Source organism: Macaca mulatta, chromosome 13 (assembly GCF_049350105.2).
Source record: "Macaca mulatta isolate MMU2019108-1 chromosome 13, T2T-MMU8v2.0, whole genome shotgun sequence".
Lineage (NCBI taxonomy): Eukaryota > Metazoa > Chordata > Mammalia > Primates > Cercopithecidae > Macaca > Macaca mulatta.
The window spans coordinates 93647357-93665523 of NC_133418.1; the positions used below are offsets into that span (position 1 = coordinate 93647357).

At 46.4% G+C, this 18167-nt stretch overlaps 1 protein-coding gene across 1 annotated transcript in view; it reads right to left on the reverse strand.

Moving 5' to 3' along the window:
- Positions 1 to 14576: 14576 nt before the first annotated feature.
- EHD3 (EH domain containing 3) overlaps positions 14577 to 18167 on the reverse strand; it is a 33100-nt gene continuing 29509 nt past the window's right edge. The window contains 1 exon segment of the mRNA NM_001257730.1: positions 14577 to 16798. Within this exon segment, the coding sequence (NP_001244659.1) occupies positions 16271 to 16798 (528 nt within the window). The 3' untranslated portion in view covers positions 14577 to 16270.

Genomic DNA, 18167 nt, shown 5'->3' on the forward strand with positions numbered 1-18167 from the left:
ATTAAGAAATTAAAGGAATAAAAGAATGACTACTCCATAGACAGAGCAGGACCGATGGCTGCTGGTTGCTCATTTTCACAGTTATTTTTTGATGATATGCTAAACAATGGGTGGATTATTCATGCTTCCCCTTTTTAGACCACATAGGACAACTTACTGACGTCGCCATGGCATTTGTGAACTGTCATGACACTGGCAGGAGTGTAGCAGTGAGGACGACCAGAGGTCACTCTGATCGCCATCTTGGTTTTGGTGGGTTTTGGCTGGCTCCTTTACTGCAAGCTGTTTTATCAGCAAGGTCTTTATGACCTGTATTTTGTGCTGACCTTCTGTCTCATCCTGTGACTTAGAATGCCTTCACTGTCTGGGAATGTAGCCCAGTAGGTTTCAGCCTGATTTTACCCAGCTCCTATTTAACATGGAGTTGCTCTGGTTCACACGCCTCTGACACAAGCACTGAAAGTCTCATGACCCAGGAAACCCCCAATATGAGCAAACTAGGACAGCTGGTCACCTTAAAGGTCTTTTCCTCCACCACTCCTTCTTAACCTGTGAACATTCCCATGTCACCTCTTTGTTAACCAATTCTGCTTCCCTTGAGCTCCTCGTCATTCTTTTTCATCTATGGACTCCTAAACTTCTTCCAAATACAGTCCATGCTCTCACTATGTCCTTCACTTTCTAGAGGACTCCTGAACCTTCTCCTATCAAACTTCTCTTGCCCTCAATCTTGATAATGGTTCCATTGCATTTAGCACCACTGGGTTCTGGGACCACATTTTCTCCTTCCATCTCTAAAGCTGCTATTTCTCTGTCTCAGATCTAGGGAGTAAACCTGCCTGTGCTATCTCTGTCCATTTGGGATACCCCTCAAGGTCCAGGTCTTGGGCCTGTGCTTTCACTGATTTTTTCCCGTAGCAAAAGCCTATAAGAGTCAGGTGGCAATGCATCCTGTTAGGCAGCTGGAATAGAGATGGAGTGAACCAGATAGCATGTGCTCCAACTAAAGAGGTTTTACGTTAACAGGTTTTTAAAAGAGTTGGCCACCCTTGGTTTGAGTGCACAACTTTTGAGGTATAGCTGGAATCAGAAGTAAATTTTCAGGAGGACACATGATCTAACCTGGGAAAGGAGTATTTCCACTGAAGGGCACAGTGGTAAATCTGGCTATACCTTACACAAGAATTCACTATTCAACTTTTGGAAATATCCAGTTTTTGACTTGGGAGAAGTCTTCTTGGCCTTACGCTGGGTTGAGAAGGGTCTTCTCCTCACCTGATTTTGTGTGACCTTTATCCCCCAGCAGGTGATCAACAAGTTCCTAACCACACAGGTCATCACAGAGCAGTTATGACCTTGATGGGAACAGATAAGAACCAACTAGTAAAGTCCTGGCAACATCATTAATGTGGGGGAAAAAAAAATCTTCTAGCTGATGAAAATCTTTTCACTCATCACAGATTCATTCATCTTTCCACTGCAATTAAGGGGCAGAGTGTGGCATGATAGTGAGCCCATGATGACAAGCAACTAATGAACAGATAGATCACACATAATTTCAGACACAAACAAGGTCAACAGCTTGAATATTTAAGTTGTTTTTAGTATTCAGTGTCACATGTCTAGAAAGGACTGTGAAGAATAATTTGTTTATTCTTCTGGTCTCTGGTGGAGTTGCATGTAAAAAATCTCATATTTTATATATTCCAAATTTTTATTATTTCCCTAAAGATTTTGTGCCCTTGGCTCCTTTTTTTAAAACAAATTTCTCGGGTGGATCACCTGAGGTCAGGAGTTCGAGACCAGCCTGACCAATATGGAGAAGCCCCATCTCTACTAAAAATAGAAAATTAGCTAGGCCTGGGGGTGCATGCCTGTAATTCCAGCTATTTGGGAGGCCAAGGCAGGAGAATCACTTGAACCCGGGAGGCAGAGGTTGCAGTGAGCCAAGATTGCACCACTGCACTCCAGCCTGGGCAACAAGAGTGAAACTCCATCTCAAAAAAACAAAAACAAAGACAAAAACAAAAAAAAACCAATTTCTTCCTTCCCTTCTTTAGCATTTTTTGAGGCATGCTTTATAGGCTTTAGAGTTGAATACAAAGTCAGTAAAACATACATCCCTATCCTTAAAAAGTCTTCATTAGAGATGAAAGAACAAGATATACACAAGAGCAACGACTCTCGAAAAGACTTCTTATTGCTAATCCTAGATCTGCCATTTACTGGATGGCAACTTTGGGCAAGTAACTTCATCTCTTGCACCTCATCTCAACTTTACCCTTTAAGTTTCTTTTCTGTAAAATGGGAGTTATAATAATAGTGCTGACTTTAGAGGGTTGTTCCGATGTCCAAATGAAGTGCATGTGAAGGACTTCACCTGCTATATATTAAGTACTTAACACATGATAGCAATCATTAGTAACTTTAATACTCATGCAAATTCTGGTGATAATACCTTTATTTTATAGGCTAAAAAATACCTGATATTTAATAAACCAAGGCTACTACATGGTAGATTTGGGCTTCCAAATTAGGCCTACTGACTTTATAAAATAAGCATTTTCTTCTGGATGATTGTACCTCCGGACATGAGGTTTCTCACTGGTGATGGTGTTTTCTCCATTGTCAAGCACCCTCTATGGCTGGTGCTTCATACCTGGTGCCCCGACACTTTGCCTCTCTTCGTGCCCACTGACTGAGTCACTTCAAATTTCCACCACCATGGGCTCTTGATCTTGTGACTGCTTGGCCTGGTTTTTATAACCACATTGTTAGCACTGACGGATGTTAAGGTTCTCCACGGGTCTGGCTGATCTGAGCAATCCCATATTCATTCATTCATTTATTCATCCATCCAACAAATATTTATGTTAACTCATTGTTAACTCGGAGGGCCTCACGCTGTTGCCCAGGCTAGAGTGCAGTGGCATGACTACAGCACACTGTAACCTCAGACTTCTGGGCTCAAACAATCTCTCATCTCACCCTCCCATGTGGCTGGAACTGGGCTCAAACAATTCTCTCACCTCACCCTCCCGGGTAGCTGGAACGTGTTGAAAGAAACCTCTGAAATTGATGGTGTAATGTTGTCCCAGTAATACCAAGAGTTCAGGAAAGCAAAATAGAAGGTTTCAGTATTCAAAGAGGTACATTTCACCATGCTCTGGAGTAAGCGATGGTAACAGAAGTTGAGGTTTTGTGAGGTCTCTGGGTGTCCATTAAGCATAGGGGAGCCCCATATGAACTGTTGACATCAGGCACACTCTTGCCTTTCAAGGGTTGTCTTTGTTGCCATTTGCATGACTCAGCTTCAGCAAGCAGAGGGGACAGAAACTTGGGAACTTGACGTGTTGGGAAGGTTGGAGGACTCTCCCGTGGTTGCAAGGCCAAATCTCAGACTCACCAGCTCTGGCGTGTGACCAGCACAGCCGGGCAAGGCTGGAGGCTTCTTAGGTTACTGCCATTAGGACTCCACTTGCTGGGCCTGTGCTGACACATCCAGTGCCAAACACCAGCAGATCGCCTATGATTAGTCTAGGCAGTTGGGAGGAAACGACAGGAATAGGAAACATAAGGTTGCCCTCTGTTAGCTTACAGCCTTGTTGGCAGACGAAAGAAAGACACTTGAACCCTTAATAAGCGCTCAGTTGCATGTTATTTGGTGTTGCATTGGTGGGTACTATCAAGTTCAGGAAAGGGAGAGGTCACTGTGGACTTGTGACAGGGCTGAAAAGAGGGGAATGTGCTACCAATCAGAGTGGGCTCGTGTCCTGCCTACCTTCTGCTGGAGGTTGTTGGCAGGCAGCATCAGGAGGAAAGGGGATAGTGCCATGCCTTCGCCCAAGCACTGCAAAGGGGTGAAAGGGAGGAAGGCAATCGTAATGTATTGAGCAGCTCGTCTATGCTAGGTCCATTACACACATTGTTTCACTTTATTCTCATGTGAACCCTGTGACAGTGGGTTTAACTGCCTGTATTTTACAGATGTAGTTCAACGAATGGTTCAATAACCTGCCCAGGTGATATGCTGCAGAGGCACTGGTCATGGGCTTGGTGGCCTTGAGAGAGGACTGCTTAGTAATATGCAAACATTGTCCAGAATCTTTGAATTGCTCCTATAGAGGCACTTTTCAATGTGTTCTTTCCAAAGCTGGAATTGCTTACTAGAAACAGGATAGGAAGGTTGTGGTAAGGTGTGATTTGCAAAGTCGTTCTCAGATGCTCTTTAAAACTGTTGCACTGCTAAAGAAATGGAACAAAAACAGTTAACACATAAGCAAGCACACACACAAAGGCACATAGCTTCTCTCTCTCTCTCTCTCTGTCTCTCTCACGCACACACACACACATGCTTGTGGATGCTGAAGCCCTGTAGACACTACAGTGTTCCCAATATTTTGGCAAAAAAAAAAAAAAAGCTGGATTAGGGCCAGAAACTACAATAACTGAAATAACTTTGTATGAAACCATTGCAGGCAGCGGGAAGAGTCAGAGGAAGGACACTGGAGAGATTATTTTGCTTTTTATCCTTGCTTAATTAATGCTCACACTGATGGGAGGGTGCACTGAAACTAATCATCTTTCCCTCATCACAAATATGCCCTTTTTATCTTAAAAAAATGTGACTGTGGTTTGGGCCACATAGATGATACATTTGGCTTTCAAGGGAAATTTTATTTTTGCATTGGAAGAAAATTAAGGTGTTCATTAAAAAAGCAAAAACAACAGCAACAAAAACTTATCTGAAGAGTTGCATTTCCTGAACTTCGAAGAAAAAAAAATCTTTCCCTTCTCGTGACTTATCTCCCTTTCTTTCCACAATAAGTCATCCTGGGTTATTTTTTTTCCATTTATGGATTGAATGAGACCAACAACAAAGGGAAATGATAATCTCAAAACTTACCCACGATGGAAGGTAGTTCTCAACAAGAGAACTGACATGGGGTGCGAGAAGGGGCTCACAGGACAAGGAAACCAAGTGCTCCCCAGATGAGCAGATAATTAATCAAATAATCACGCCCCAAATCCCAGCTCAAAACACAAAACTCTCACCATAATATCCAGCAGTCATTGATTTTGTTATTTTTAAATTTTATTTTGATGGGAAAGAAGGAGCCAGAGTACCCAACTCCAGTGACCCAGAGCTCACACCAGACTGTATTTCCTTTACTGCTACATATAGATATTGAAGTCTGCCTGTACAGACAGAGAAGACCATGATATCTTTCTTTTTTAAATTAATAAACATAATTTTAAAAAGTTTTTTTTGGAGACTGAGTCTTGCTGTTGTTGGCCTAGGCTGGAGTGCAATGGCATGATTTCAGCTCACTGCAACCTATGCCTGCTGGGTTCCAGCAATTCTCCTGCCCCAGCCTCCCGAGTAGCTGAGATTACAGCATGTCACCATGCCTGGCTAATTTTTTGCATTTTTAGTGGAGATGGGGTTTCACCGTGTTGGCCAGGCTGGTCTGGAATTCCTGACCTCATGTGATCCACTTGCCTCGGCCTCCCAAAGCGCTGGGATTACAGGCGTGAACCACCGTGCCTGGCCAAGAAACATTAATTTTTAAAGCAATTTTAGGTTCACAGCAAAGTTGAACAGAAAGTACAGGGAGTTCCCATATATCCCTTGTACCCTGCCCCACACAACTTTCCTCATTATCAACATCCCGCTCCAGAAAGTACATTTGTTACAATAGAATCTACACTGACACATCATTGTCACCCGAAGCCATAGTTTACACTGGGGTTCACTCTTAGTGTTGTACATTCTATGGGTTTTGACAAATAATGATGACTCTAACTGCTTTTCAGGTGCAATTCTTTGTGCACGTTTCAAAGGCATAGTATTAGAATGACTAGACAGTCACTGCTGGAAGATACTGCATCCAGAAGTAATTGGTCCAAACATGTGAGTGGCCAGGGACAGTCACAAGGAGACAGAACTTCATCAGTGAGTGTCTGAGATTTGGGGGGACATGTTCAGCCCCCAGATCTTGAGGTCTTGTAGCCTAGGCCATACACAATCAGGAACAGACTTCCAAAGGCATATTCTATGAGGGGTGTTGCTTACAAACTCCGACCACTAGGATCCTCACCACGAAGACCAATTGGAATTCACTATGGCCAGGTTGTTATTCGTTTAAAAGTATCTTCAGATAATTCTTTTTCCCAAGACCTTTCAAAGATGGTAAAGATGATTGAGAATATGGAATAAGATCTTCGTGGTTTACTAAACTATTAACAATTTACAGCATGTATTTATGTATGTAACAAACTAGATATAAGACACAATATAGGCTTGATATTAAATTTGACTCCTCTTCGCTGAGGAACTGATGAAACCGTAATCTTAAGGTGAATGAGCCTCAGTTCCCGGGGTCTGTGCCAGGAAAGACACTGACAACTGGTCATGGAAACCGCACTGCTCTCTGACTCCTATCACCAGCAGTGTTCCAGGCCTGCTGCCAATCCGTGGTCGCTTTGATTTTGAAACCAGCTGTGGGTATCCTGACCCCCTCAGGTCTGTTGTTGTCATCGTTCTTTGTCATCCACTGATCTTTTGTGTCCTACAAGTCTCTAATTGAAAATATCTCATCCTTATCATTGGGGCTTTTAGATTGAATGTTAGAAAGTCTCAGTTTTTATATGCAGTTGTTCTGGGCTGCTGCTTAAGGGCAGTATCTTCATCAATTTCATTTCTAAGGAAGTCCCTCCCTTGAATGCTCCCCTTGAATGCTCGCTTTATGTAAAGCTGGGGCTGGAGCTGCACTCCAGGAAAGGATGCTTCTGTCTCTCTGAGCTGTGGCATATCCTATAACAGGAGAGATTTGCTTTTCTAAGAAAATAAGAAACTACAGATGGAACAGTCTGAGCAATGGTATCATTCTGCACAGAATGAGCCTTGTGGTCCTTCTCATTATTCTGTAAGAATGACCCTCTGGCTGGGGCTGTCCAAGGGGTAACTTTGGGGCCACGTTCACAGGAGAAGTCCTGCACATTCCATGCCTCCATCTTCTCCCAGTGATTCAAAGTGGCCTGCCAAGGATCTGGTGCCATGTGGTACGTATTTTCTAGCAAGGCCACTGCACCTTTTCACATGGCCAGCTAAGTAATCCCCAGCAGGCCATCCTCTGATTGGATTCGTCATTGAGCAATTGATTGTTCATTAATGCCCACAAGTATTTATTGAGCATAGACACTGTTGTAGGTCATGTTCCCTGGGAAGCAGACTCTGAGATGGAGTTCATCATGCAAAACGTTTACTAGAGAGTGCCTTTGGTTTTATACTTGGAAAGGGGAAGGAAGAGAAGCAAGATTGGGCAGAGGGAGCAGCTGGGCTCTACTGCAGTCACAAAGGCTCAGCTGATCCCATAAGGAGTTCTGAAGCTGGGATGCCCCTTCAGAATGGTTCCAGGTTGGGGCAAGGGGACCAGACCTTCATATGCCCTCACTGACCAGTCATTGGGTACAGCTGCCCCTGGGAAGGGGGTGTGACATAAGCAGTGGGGAGGCAGATCTTTGCAGGTGAGGGAAATTTCTGGAGACAGCTTGAAGTGGAGCAGCTGGATAAATAAGTCCTTTACTCCTGATAGGGGACCTGGGGAAGTAGTAAGGTATGTACTGCTCTGTGCAAAGCATATTTTGTGCCCATAACAGCTAATTATCTAGATAGGTGGAATTAAACAAGTGTGCAAGTGACAGTGCTATAAGGTGGCATCAGGCAGGTGGCATTTCCAAAGCTCTAGGGGTTTGCAGATGGCAGGGATGGTGGAAGTGGGGTGTCACATTTGCTTGAAGGAGATATTTGCACTGGGTTTTGGAGAATCCTAGCTTGAGGATTTTTGTCATTTTCTAGTCATTAGCCTGATTGAAACCCTTGGTGCATAAAGAGAACTTCTTTTACACAGACCACTAAACCAGGATTCCAAACTAGACATTAAGTAAATCCCCGGGCTGAGGAGTAACATCTGGTCAAGAGCTGTATAGCTCAGCGTTAGTTTTCTTGTTTTCTCTTCATCTCAAGAAATTCCAGGAAATGTCGCTGAAGAGTTCAAGGCTATCATTATCTCGGGCCTCAGTTCCTGTGGCTCTTGGACGCACCAGGGTATCGAGAGGATAAGCTGCAGCTGCTTGAGGCTGGAATGGTTACCCCGCGCAGGGCAAAAAACACCAGCTGAGTTCCTTTCAGTGAGTTATATCTTTTCATTCCATTGCATATTCCTGAAGACTAGGCTTTTGTGGAATGAGGGGAATTACCTTGTATGGCCAAGAAAGCTGTGGAGACATTTAGGAAGCAGAGATGATCCAGAGGGGAATTCCGCATATAAGCAGGTGCCCACATGGTGTCAGGTCCATACACCTGCCTGACACTCCTCTCTTGCTGCTTTCCTTGCCAGACTAACAACTGGGCTTAGGAGGTTCCTGTTAGACTCATATCTGTGACCAGAGTCAGGGCTGCAGCATCTGACCCCATGGTTACACACACAGCCTCTTGATTCCTCAGATTAGCCAGCTGTTCCATAGCAAAACTCAGCCCTGTAGGATGGAGCAGACATGGATGATGGGAATGGAGAGAGTGTGTGTGAGAGAGGGAGAGACAGAGACAGAGACAGAAAGAGAGTGAGAGAGAGACTGTGTGTGTGTGTGCCTGCGCACACGCGCGCACGTGCACGTATGCATGCATTAGTGGCCTAAAGAGGACAGAATGCCCAGTCGGGGTGGGGGGGTGATCCTCTGGCATCCTGAGCTGGGCCTGGATGGGCAGGAGAACAGGAGGGGGTGGCCTGTGAGAAAGGAAACCTGGACTGAAGTCAGATTTCACCAATGTTATCGCGATGCCACTAAGCTTGAGATTCTTTCAAAGGTGAACCAAATCCTAGTTCTGGCCTGTGATGGGACTGAGATGCAGTGATGGGTCCCCTCCTTTCCATAGCGATCTTGCATTTGCCACTGCCTTAGCTCCTTTTCTTCAAGGAGGTTTAAGAAATGCTATAAAAAAGCACTGGCTGTCAGAAAAGGAACTACAACATAGTGTGATCCTGACACTTTGCAAATGAAGAGAAACATTTGCATTTAGAGTCATGCGTTCAACACACTGGATGATCTGCTATCAGCCTTGGAGTTCTCAGGTGGTCTGCACTGTAACCAGACCGTCATGCCAGGTTATACCTAAACCCACCCCGGTGAGTGCCCCTTGAGTGTCCATGGCCCCTGTCAGCACCAGATCATGATGGCTGGGAAGCCAGGCAGGGACTTTGGGATATGCATTTACCTAGGTGGCAGTGGCCACAGTAGGCTAGGGCTGCAGGTTCCCCACAGGTCATCTCCAGGCCCCTGGGCACCTTTCAAGTATTCAACACTGTAAACACTGCTGCACCCAGATCCTTGGCAGGATCCCCCAACTCCACATCTCTTCTAGTCTCTTTTTCCTCTGTGCTTTTACAGGGCTTGATTCTTTCCTTCCTTCCCATGTATAGGATCCTCACCTCTTCCCTGAAGCATGCCTCTTCTAGCACATGGCAGCAAAACTCTCTCATGTACAGTGTTTACATTGTTGGTGAACTTTCCCATCTCCTATTTGCCTCATATCTCCAAATGTCTGAAGTGACCCCACTTGGGGAGAGAATAAACAGAGGCACAGAGAGGCCCCATGGCTTGTTCTGATGGAGGAACTCAGTCACCAGATGCCCGTGCCCCTGCTGCACCGGTCTCTCTGTGTGGAGTTTGTCTGTGCTGACCTGCCTTCAGGCCATGGCTGCCACCACTGCACTTCAGTGACGCGCCCTGGGGTGGGGAAAGGTACCCTACACTTCATGAAATTCTAAGGTAAGGACATAGAACTGCTGCTTCTGACATGTCCTTATTTTATAGCCTCAACTGTCTTACATGCACATATTCATCCCAATTAATCCTTAGGAAGGGATTCTTGCTTTGAAAATCCTGGCCGGGCGCGGTGGCTCAAGCCTGTAATCCCAGCACTTTGGGAGGCCAAGACGGGCGGATCACGAGGTCAGGAGATCGAGACCACCCTGGCTAACACGGTGAAACCCCGTCTCTACAAGGTCAGGAGATCGAGACCATCCTGGCTAACACGGTGAAACCCCGTCTCTACTAAAAAATACAAAAAACTGGCCGGGCGAGGTGGCGGGCGCCTGTAGTCCCAGCTACTCGGGAGGCTGAGGCAGGAGAATGGCGTAAACCTGGGAGACGGAGTTTGCAGTGAGCTGAGATCCGGCCACTGCACTCCAGCCCGGGCGACAGAGCGAGACTCTGCCTCAAAAAAAAAAAAAAAGAAAGAAAATTCCCCTGCTGCATTCTTTCTGAGAAACCCTGCCACATCCTCTCCTGTCTTCAATTATCTTGCAAAAACCACCTCTGTGTAGCATCCCAACCTGACCAAACACACATAGAGATACACACACACACACACACACACACACACACACACACACACACACACACACACCCCACCCTCCATGAAGCCTCTCCCGCTGCAGCCGAGGTCCCCTGTCTGCAATCTGTACATAGCAGCAGTGCTCAGGCACCATAGGTAGGTGAGCACAAAGTGGTGGATGGTTGCTTATGGTGCTGTCTACCAGTGTTGCCATTGTTTCTCCGACCTCACAAGACTTCCAGTTTCTTGAGCAAGTATAAGAAGCTGTGGAGCCAGGGAGCTGCTGTTACAGCTGTATCGCTGCTGGGTCCACCTCTGGCATGATCTGCTACAGCACATTCTCCCACAAGTGTATCTGGTTGGCAGTACTTAAAATCACATCCTGAACCTGGCTGCAAGGGAGTCTGGGAATTGTAGTTTTCCTCTTTCCAACCTGGATACCTCCCTGTGTAACCCTAGGCAGACAAATACCCAGTCAATCCCCAGTACCTGCATTCCTGCAGAGAGAAGGCAAGTCCTATTAGCATTTGACAGTGTAAGTGGAAAGTACTCTAACATAAAAAGTCACATTGAAGGGTGGGGCTAGGATATGGCAGAATAAAACTCAGACACTGAAGGGCTTTATGTGAATCATCCACCCCTTCAGCTTCCAGTGACCTCAGTTTTGTTTTTTTTTGAGATGGAGTTTTGCTCTGTCGCCCAGGCTGGAGTGCAGTGGTGCAATCTTGGCTCACTGCAACCTCCACCTTCCAGGTTCAAGCGATTCTTCTGCCTCAAACTCCCGAGGAGCTGGGACTACAGGCATGCACCACCATGCCTGGCTAATTTTTGTATTTTTAGTAAAGACGGGGTTTCACCATATTGACCAGACTGGTCTTGAGTTCCTGACCTCGTGGTCCGCCCACCTCGGCCTCTGAAAGTGCTGGGATTACAGGAGTGAGCCACCGCCCCTGGCCAACCTCAGTTCTTAAGAAGGCAGGAACTTGATTTCCAAAGAACTTTCTTTCCTTTTCACTTGCTCCATGGGCTAAACTATTGAAAGACTTACCAGGTCTGCTGGTATAGGCTATGTTAGGTAACAGCTCCATGACTATCAATGGTTTAACAGTGAAATGATGGAGTTTATGTCTTATTCAAGGCATCTGTCCAGTGTAGGTTGGGAAGGGGTTTTAGCATGACCCAGGACTTAGGCTCCATTTTCACACTCACTCCCACACACATTCCTGGAGAGGCAGGAAAAGTAGAATGTGGCAAATTGCACATTTGTCTCTGCAAGGAAGAGACATGTTGCTCACACACCTACTTCATGAGCTAAAGCAAGTCACACAGCTCACTTACTTCAAAGGGAGAAAAGCACAGTCCTCCCATGAGCCAGAGGACAGGAGAACCGACCTGTGGTAAACAGCACTAATTAGGAGTCTGTGCCCGTGACGTGCCCCCAGTGTCCTCATCACTCGGCCGGGATAACTGACGTTCTTCCATCACCATTTTTCTTTCCCTCCAGGAACTTAACATTTCAACTTTAAAGATACTGATATAATTTTCACTTGAAAATGGCTTATGAAAAAACAGCATAGTCCCCAGAGGCAAAATTCTAATCGTGCTTTTCCACAAATACTTCAGTGGTTCTCAGTCTGTCATGATTTAGTGGGCTGAGAATGTTCTGTGTTGTGTTTTATGTAAAAATTCTGCCTGTCTTCCTTAGATTAGGAAGGAAGAAAACAGGCCCAAGAGGTTGGCCCCAGATGGTTTCTCAGTTCCAGTGTCCACCCTGCCACACGCTTTCTCTGACCACCTTCTCCCCAGTTTGAAGCCATTTTTGACTTTCTTGAGCACCCCTTTCATGTTCCCTCACCATATTATCAATGTTTGCATAAATGCCTCATCCCCCCTACTAGGCTCTGAGCTCTTTGATCCATATAGAATAGTCTCTACTCTCAGGTGGACTTGATTGTTTTTGAATGACTCAAGCAATGAATCTCTATATTCTCCCTCAGGATGTTTTCTGTAAGAGGTGCTCAGCATCTTTTGAGTGAAAAAAAGATGGACGGATGAATGGATGGACAAATTAAATAAAGGATTGAGGATGTATAGACTCCAGTCAGCATCGCATAGGGAGAATAAACAAGCCTATTCTCTTCAGGTCATTCAGCAGATTCCGATGAGTTAACTCATAAATACAGGTTTTAGAACCAAATGGAAGTGGGGATGACTCAGGGCAGCCTCTCATCACTCTGCAAGCTAAGGCCCATGCCCTGCTATGGTTCAGTGGTGTTGTCTGGAAATATTAATGTAAATGAGTGCCCCATTTTTCTGAGAGGTGTTTTCTTTTTCCCCCTCTCTTCTTTTCTCCATTTCCTGGATTCCCAACTTCCTATGTAGCCCTTTAGAAATGCAAATATAGGCCTGGTGCAGTGGCTCTCGCCTAGGCCTGTAATCCAAGTGCTTTGGGAGGCTGAAGTGAGCAGATTACTTGAGGTCAGGAGTTCAACACTAGCCTGGCCAACATGGTGAAACCCTGTTTTTACTAAAAGTAAACAAACAAACAAAAAAATTAGCCAGGCGTGGTGGTGGATACCTGTAGTCCCAGCTACTTGAGAGGATGAGGCAGAATGGTGTGAACCTGGGGGGCAGAGGTGGCAGTGAGCTGAGATCGTACCACTGCACTCCAGCCTGCACGACAGAGTGAGACTCTGTCTCAAAAAAAGGGAAATGCAAATACAACCTTTCATCTCCCCTTCATTAGACATTCCCTACAGGGCAAGTTCATCTCTCTGCTCCAAAATAGTCCTCCAGAATTGACTGCCAATTTGTAGATGAAAGCATGCCCTTCTCAAGCTTTCACCTCCAGGGGTTACCTTGGAATTCCCACCTCCAGGGGCTGCCTCAGGACTTTCATTCGCCAGGAGGGTATATCTAAAGTATGCCTACTTGGCCACTTTTACAATTTATTTTTGCCCAGGGAGGCCCGACTCAGCTGTCCAGTCGATAAGGTACCATGCTATCAGGCGGACCCTTGCTCACTTGCTCCCTTACCTTATAAAAGTGTCTGCTTTCTGCCCCAAAGGGGAAGTGGCACATTGAAAGGCAGGACGTTGTGTGCGCCTCCTCCAAGCTAGTTTCGGAACACATTCACTTTATTGGTATCAGACCTCACTCTTGTCCATGGGACTTTGCATACATTCAGCAACTAACCCACGTTTCGGTTACATTCGTGTCACACTTTGGTCATGATTTAGCTCTCTGGCACCAGGGGCAGGCTTTGCTTGGTCAGTAGCATAGGGTGTTGCTGTGTTTATTGGATGGATTCCATAGCCCAGACTGAGTAAGGTGGGGGCAAGGAACAACAGGACAAGTGCTCTAGAAATTCCTGTCTGCGGGGCTGACATGGCACGTCTCTGCTCTCCTATTAAATGTTTCCCGGGCTGAGGCATGAGATCTCCCAGGCCCCTGAAACCTGAAAGGGGTCAGGAAGCCGAGGCAGCAAGGCCAGAGGGCACTGCCAGGGAAAGTGACCCACATCTGTCCCCTGAAACATCAGTTCCTCTTTCCAGGGAGATGGGAGTTGTGCAAACATGGAATTCCCACACCTCGCAGATCTCTCCTGGGTGGAGACTTCAAGAAGAAGAGAGGGAAGAGAGGCAGTGTATGGAGAAGGGCAGGAAAGTGACACGTGTGTCCAAGTGGCGGTGAAGAAAGGGGATAACAGACATCTCCCTTTCCTATAAAATAAAAAGACAGGAACTTCACCTACCTTTGCTATTTCCTTCCCATTTCTCCTTCAGCTCAGAGAAAGGTGTGGAGCTGAGAAATGGTCCCTAACCTGCGCTTGGCACTCAAGGGTTTTCTCCAGAGCAGGAGAGACCTCTTTGCCTTGCCTTTGTCTGTCCTTCATTTCATGTGAAAGAGAAATGTGTGCTTGCAGAAGGAAGCCCAGGGGCGAGGGGAACATCTTCACTCCAGAGGGTCAGGGAGCTGTGGCTCCACCAGCTTCGCCTGGGTTGGTCACTGGGCCTAGAGAAACTCCAGCCCACTGGGAAGCTGGTTGTAGATGCTGGCCATTGGGTGGCAGCAGTGAGCCCTTTCCGGCCAAAGATTCCACCAGGAACCCCAAGTAAGAACCCAGGCCCTCTCCCTCAGCCTCCATTGAATGATGCTTTGTGGCCAGGCAGGTACCAAAGAATAAATGTACTGTATTAACCTGAAGACTAATGACCAATGCACTGCAGTAGTAAGCACATCATAGATACATAGAATATTCTCTATATAATCTGAATATGGATATAAAATAAGTTATAGTCATTTAGTTTTCCATCACAGTAGGAACATAGCATACAAAGTGACTGGTTCAGTGGCCATGAAGCAAGCCAGGGGAGAGACCATAGAGGAGGATGTAGGGCATTGAGTACAGTGGGGATTTGCGAAGGACACTGCAGAGTCCCTGGGGACCCTCTAGGGAACAAGGCCCCAGACCTCTCAAGTTAGCCTTCTGAGAATTAGCATGAGGTCCCACTTGACAAGAGACAGTGGCTGCATCTGAGCTGGGATGATTCAGGCAACTGGGTGGGAGGCAGAGCAGGGACAGGCACGAACAGCATCCAGCAGGCCAGCCCACTCTCCTGCTGGTGCTGTTGGATGTCTATGATGCTGGGAATATGGGGCGCAGAGCCAGAAGGCACGGTTTGCTTCTGTGACACGACAGATGGCCAGACTGATGGCCTACCAAGTGCTGGCCGGCCCTCCTCCCTTGCCAGCCTGTCCTGGGAGGCTGCCGGGGTCCTGCATGCTTTGTTGTTCTCCATAGTTTGTCACTGGGTATCAGTGCTGGGATCCTGCACACATCATAGCACAGAGAAGCATGTGAGGGTCTGAGGCCCTGGCTTTAAATCCTCTCTCCATCACATGTGACTTCTGTGAGTTTCAGTAGGTTGCCTAAACCCTTCTGAGGCTACTCAGCCTCTTCATCTGCAAACTGGGAAGGCTAATGCATACTTATCTGGGACATCAGTGAGGGCCACATAGAATAATGTATATAAAGTGCCTAACATAGCTCCTGGCACGCAGGAGGGGCTGGGTAAATGTGAGTCAAGTATGAACATCTAAACATCACAGGCCAGGTGGAAAGAACATCTAACAAAATCTATGGACTAAAACCACCTTGACTGGTTTCCAGGAGACTATAGGACAGTTTCCTCACTCTTTCTATCAAATTTTTTCTCTTTTCTCTCCTGCTCTGGGATTGTTTAAAATGAAATACTGGCAGAGTTCAAAGCAAGGTTTGCCGAAGAAGACAGAGGCGTAGATTAGGAAAGAACAGAGCTTCTGGGCCAATGTCTCTAGAAGACGCTTCCTCTTTCACCTCTCCTCCCTGCAGCTGTCCCCATGCCCTCAGATCTCCTGGCTCCTGAATGGATTTCTTATTAGGAAGCCAAAGCAGGTATGGGAAGCACAGAAAAAGAAGTGAATTGTCTGCTAAACGAAAAGTCTTTTCCATCTGCTCAGAGCCCACATGTGGAGGCACCGGGGAATCTGGAGGTGGGTGGGCCATCTGCACGGGCAAGTGAATTGCCTCAGGTCTCATCTCTGGGGAGTGGCTGATGAAGGGGGAAGAGGGATGAAGACTCAGGCTTAGACTCTGGGGCCTGGGAGTGCTCTTGTCCTTCTACTAATCTCGAGAACTTGGAGGTGTGCCCAAACAAGTATCAGCTGCAAACGTGGACATCATGGTCCTCTCTCACCTACAGAGCAATGTCAAGATCTGCGCGTGTGTGCATGTGTGTTCGTGTGTGTGCGTGTGTGTGTGTGTGTGTGTAGTCACTGCTCCCATCTCCTCCTCTAACACTTGCCCATCTGAATGTCCCCCCGCCCCCATCACTCGGCAAGTTTCCTCTTGGACGGGGGCAGGAGGTGGGCAGGCAGCTCGTTGGGCAGCTCATGCCCCTCCAGCTTGACTTTGATGAGGTGGTTGGCCAGTGCAAACTCCTCATCATCCAGCATGCCATCCTTGTCAATGTCGGCCAGCTTCCAGATCTTGCCCAGCACACTGTTGGGCAGCTTGGAGCGCACCATCTCCTTCTTGGCATTAGCGCCTGTGATCTTGCCATCCACCGGCGACAGGGTGTAGAAGATCTCGTCATACATGGGCTTGTCCCTGGCCACCACCCACTCAGCATCATCGATACCTTCTCCAGCCCCCTCCCCATAGCCATGCCCAAAGGGACCGTGCAGGGTGCCCTCGAACGCTCCACCCTTCACCATCTGGATGGGCCGCTGTGACTCCTCCTGGCGCACTAGCACCATGAGCTGGGCAATGTCGTGGGCCAGCATGTCATCCACTACCTCCAGCAGCTTGCTCTTCAGTGGCTGGAACTTGCTAAAGTCCTGGGCCTGCAGCTGGTCCTGGGAAGAGGAGGAGAGAAGATGAAGATAGGATACAATGAAAGGAGAGCCCTCTACTTGTCACGTGTCTCCTGTGAACACCAGAATGTTCACAGTCGATCCCTTTCTACAATGAAAGACGTGTGACCTAGAGGCTCAGCTGATGGACATCAGGTATTGAAGGTATGAGAGAGGAGGGGAATAAAGGCCCACTGGGCTGATGATGGGATTTTTCAGGAGGGAGCAGAACAGTTGTAGGGGCTGGGGAAGAAAGGGAAATTTAACAAGTATTGGCATGATCTATTTATTTCAATCCCCTTTAATGTCATTCCAGAGAGGAAATCATTACATTTCTCTTTAAGTCAGTTTTGGCTATTGAATCTGTCTCTTGAATGCTGTACCTCTGAGACTGGGTCATGTGGGCCCCTACTTTAATAAGGGTTACACTGTACTTGAAAATCACTGCAAACGCCTGCACTACATTACCTTGGTCACTCCCCCAGCGCCCTTCTGAGGTAGGAAAATCACATTCTATCCCCACTTAGTGAAAACAAAAACAAAAACAAAACAGGACACAGGCTACTAAAACCAAATCATAACAGAAGCCAAAGGTCATCCCCAAATTATGGTTCTTAATCAGGATGCTCATCGGAGTCACCTGAAGATAGTTTTCAACATACAGTCATGCGCTGCATTACGATGTTTCGGTCAATGAGGGACCACACATACGACGAGGGTCCCAGAAGATAATAAGGGAGCTGGGAAATTCCTGTTGCCTAGTGACATGGCAGCCACTGTACATAACACAACGCATTATGTGTTTGTGGTGATGCTGGTGTAAACAAACCCACCGCGCTGCCAGTGGTATAAAAATCTAGCACACACATTTACATAGAGTACATAATACCAGATAATGATAACGACTATGTTACCAGTTTATGTAAATATTTACTATACTGTACTTTGTATTGTTATTTTAGAGTGTATTCTTTCTACTTATTTAAAAAAATGGTAACAGTAAAACAATCCCAGGCAGGCCCTTCAGGAGGAATTCCAGAAGAAGGCATTGTTATTATAGAGATGACAGCTCCATGTGTGTTACTGTCTCTGAAGACCTTCCAGTGGGACAAGATGTGGAGGCGAACACAGTGAAACTGATGATGTTGACCCTGTGTAGGCCTAGGCTAGCGTGGGTGTTTGTGTCTTCGTTTTTAGCATACGCAAAAATAAAAAAGTAAAAAATATATTTTTTTAAATAGAAAAAACTTATAGAAGAAGTATATAAAGAAAATATTTGTGTATATAACATATGTTTTAAGCTAATTGTTACTACAAAAGTAAAAAAGTTTGTAGGCCGGGCACGGTGGCTCATGCCTGTAATCCCAGCACT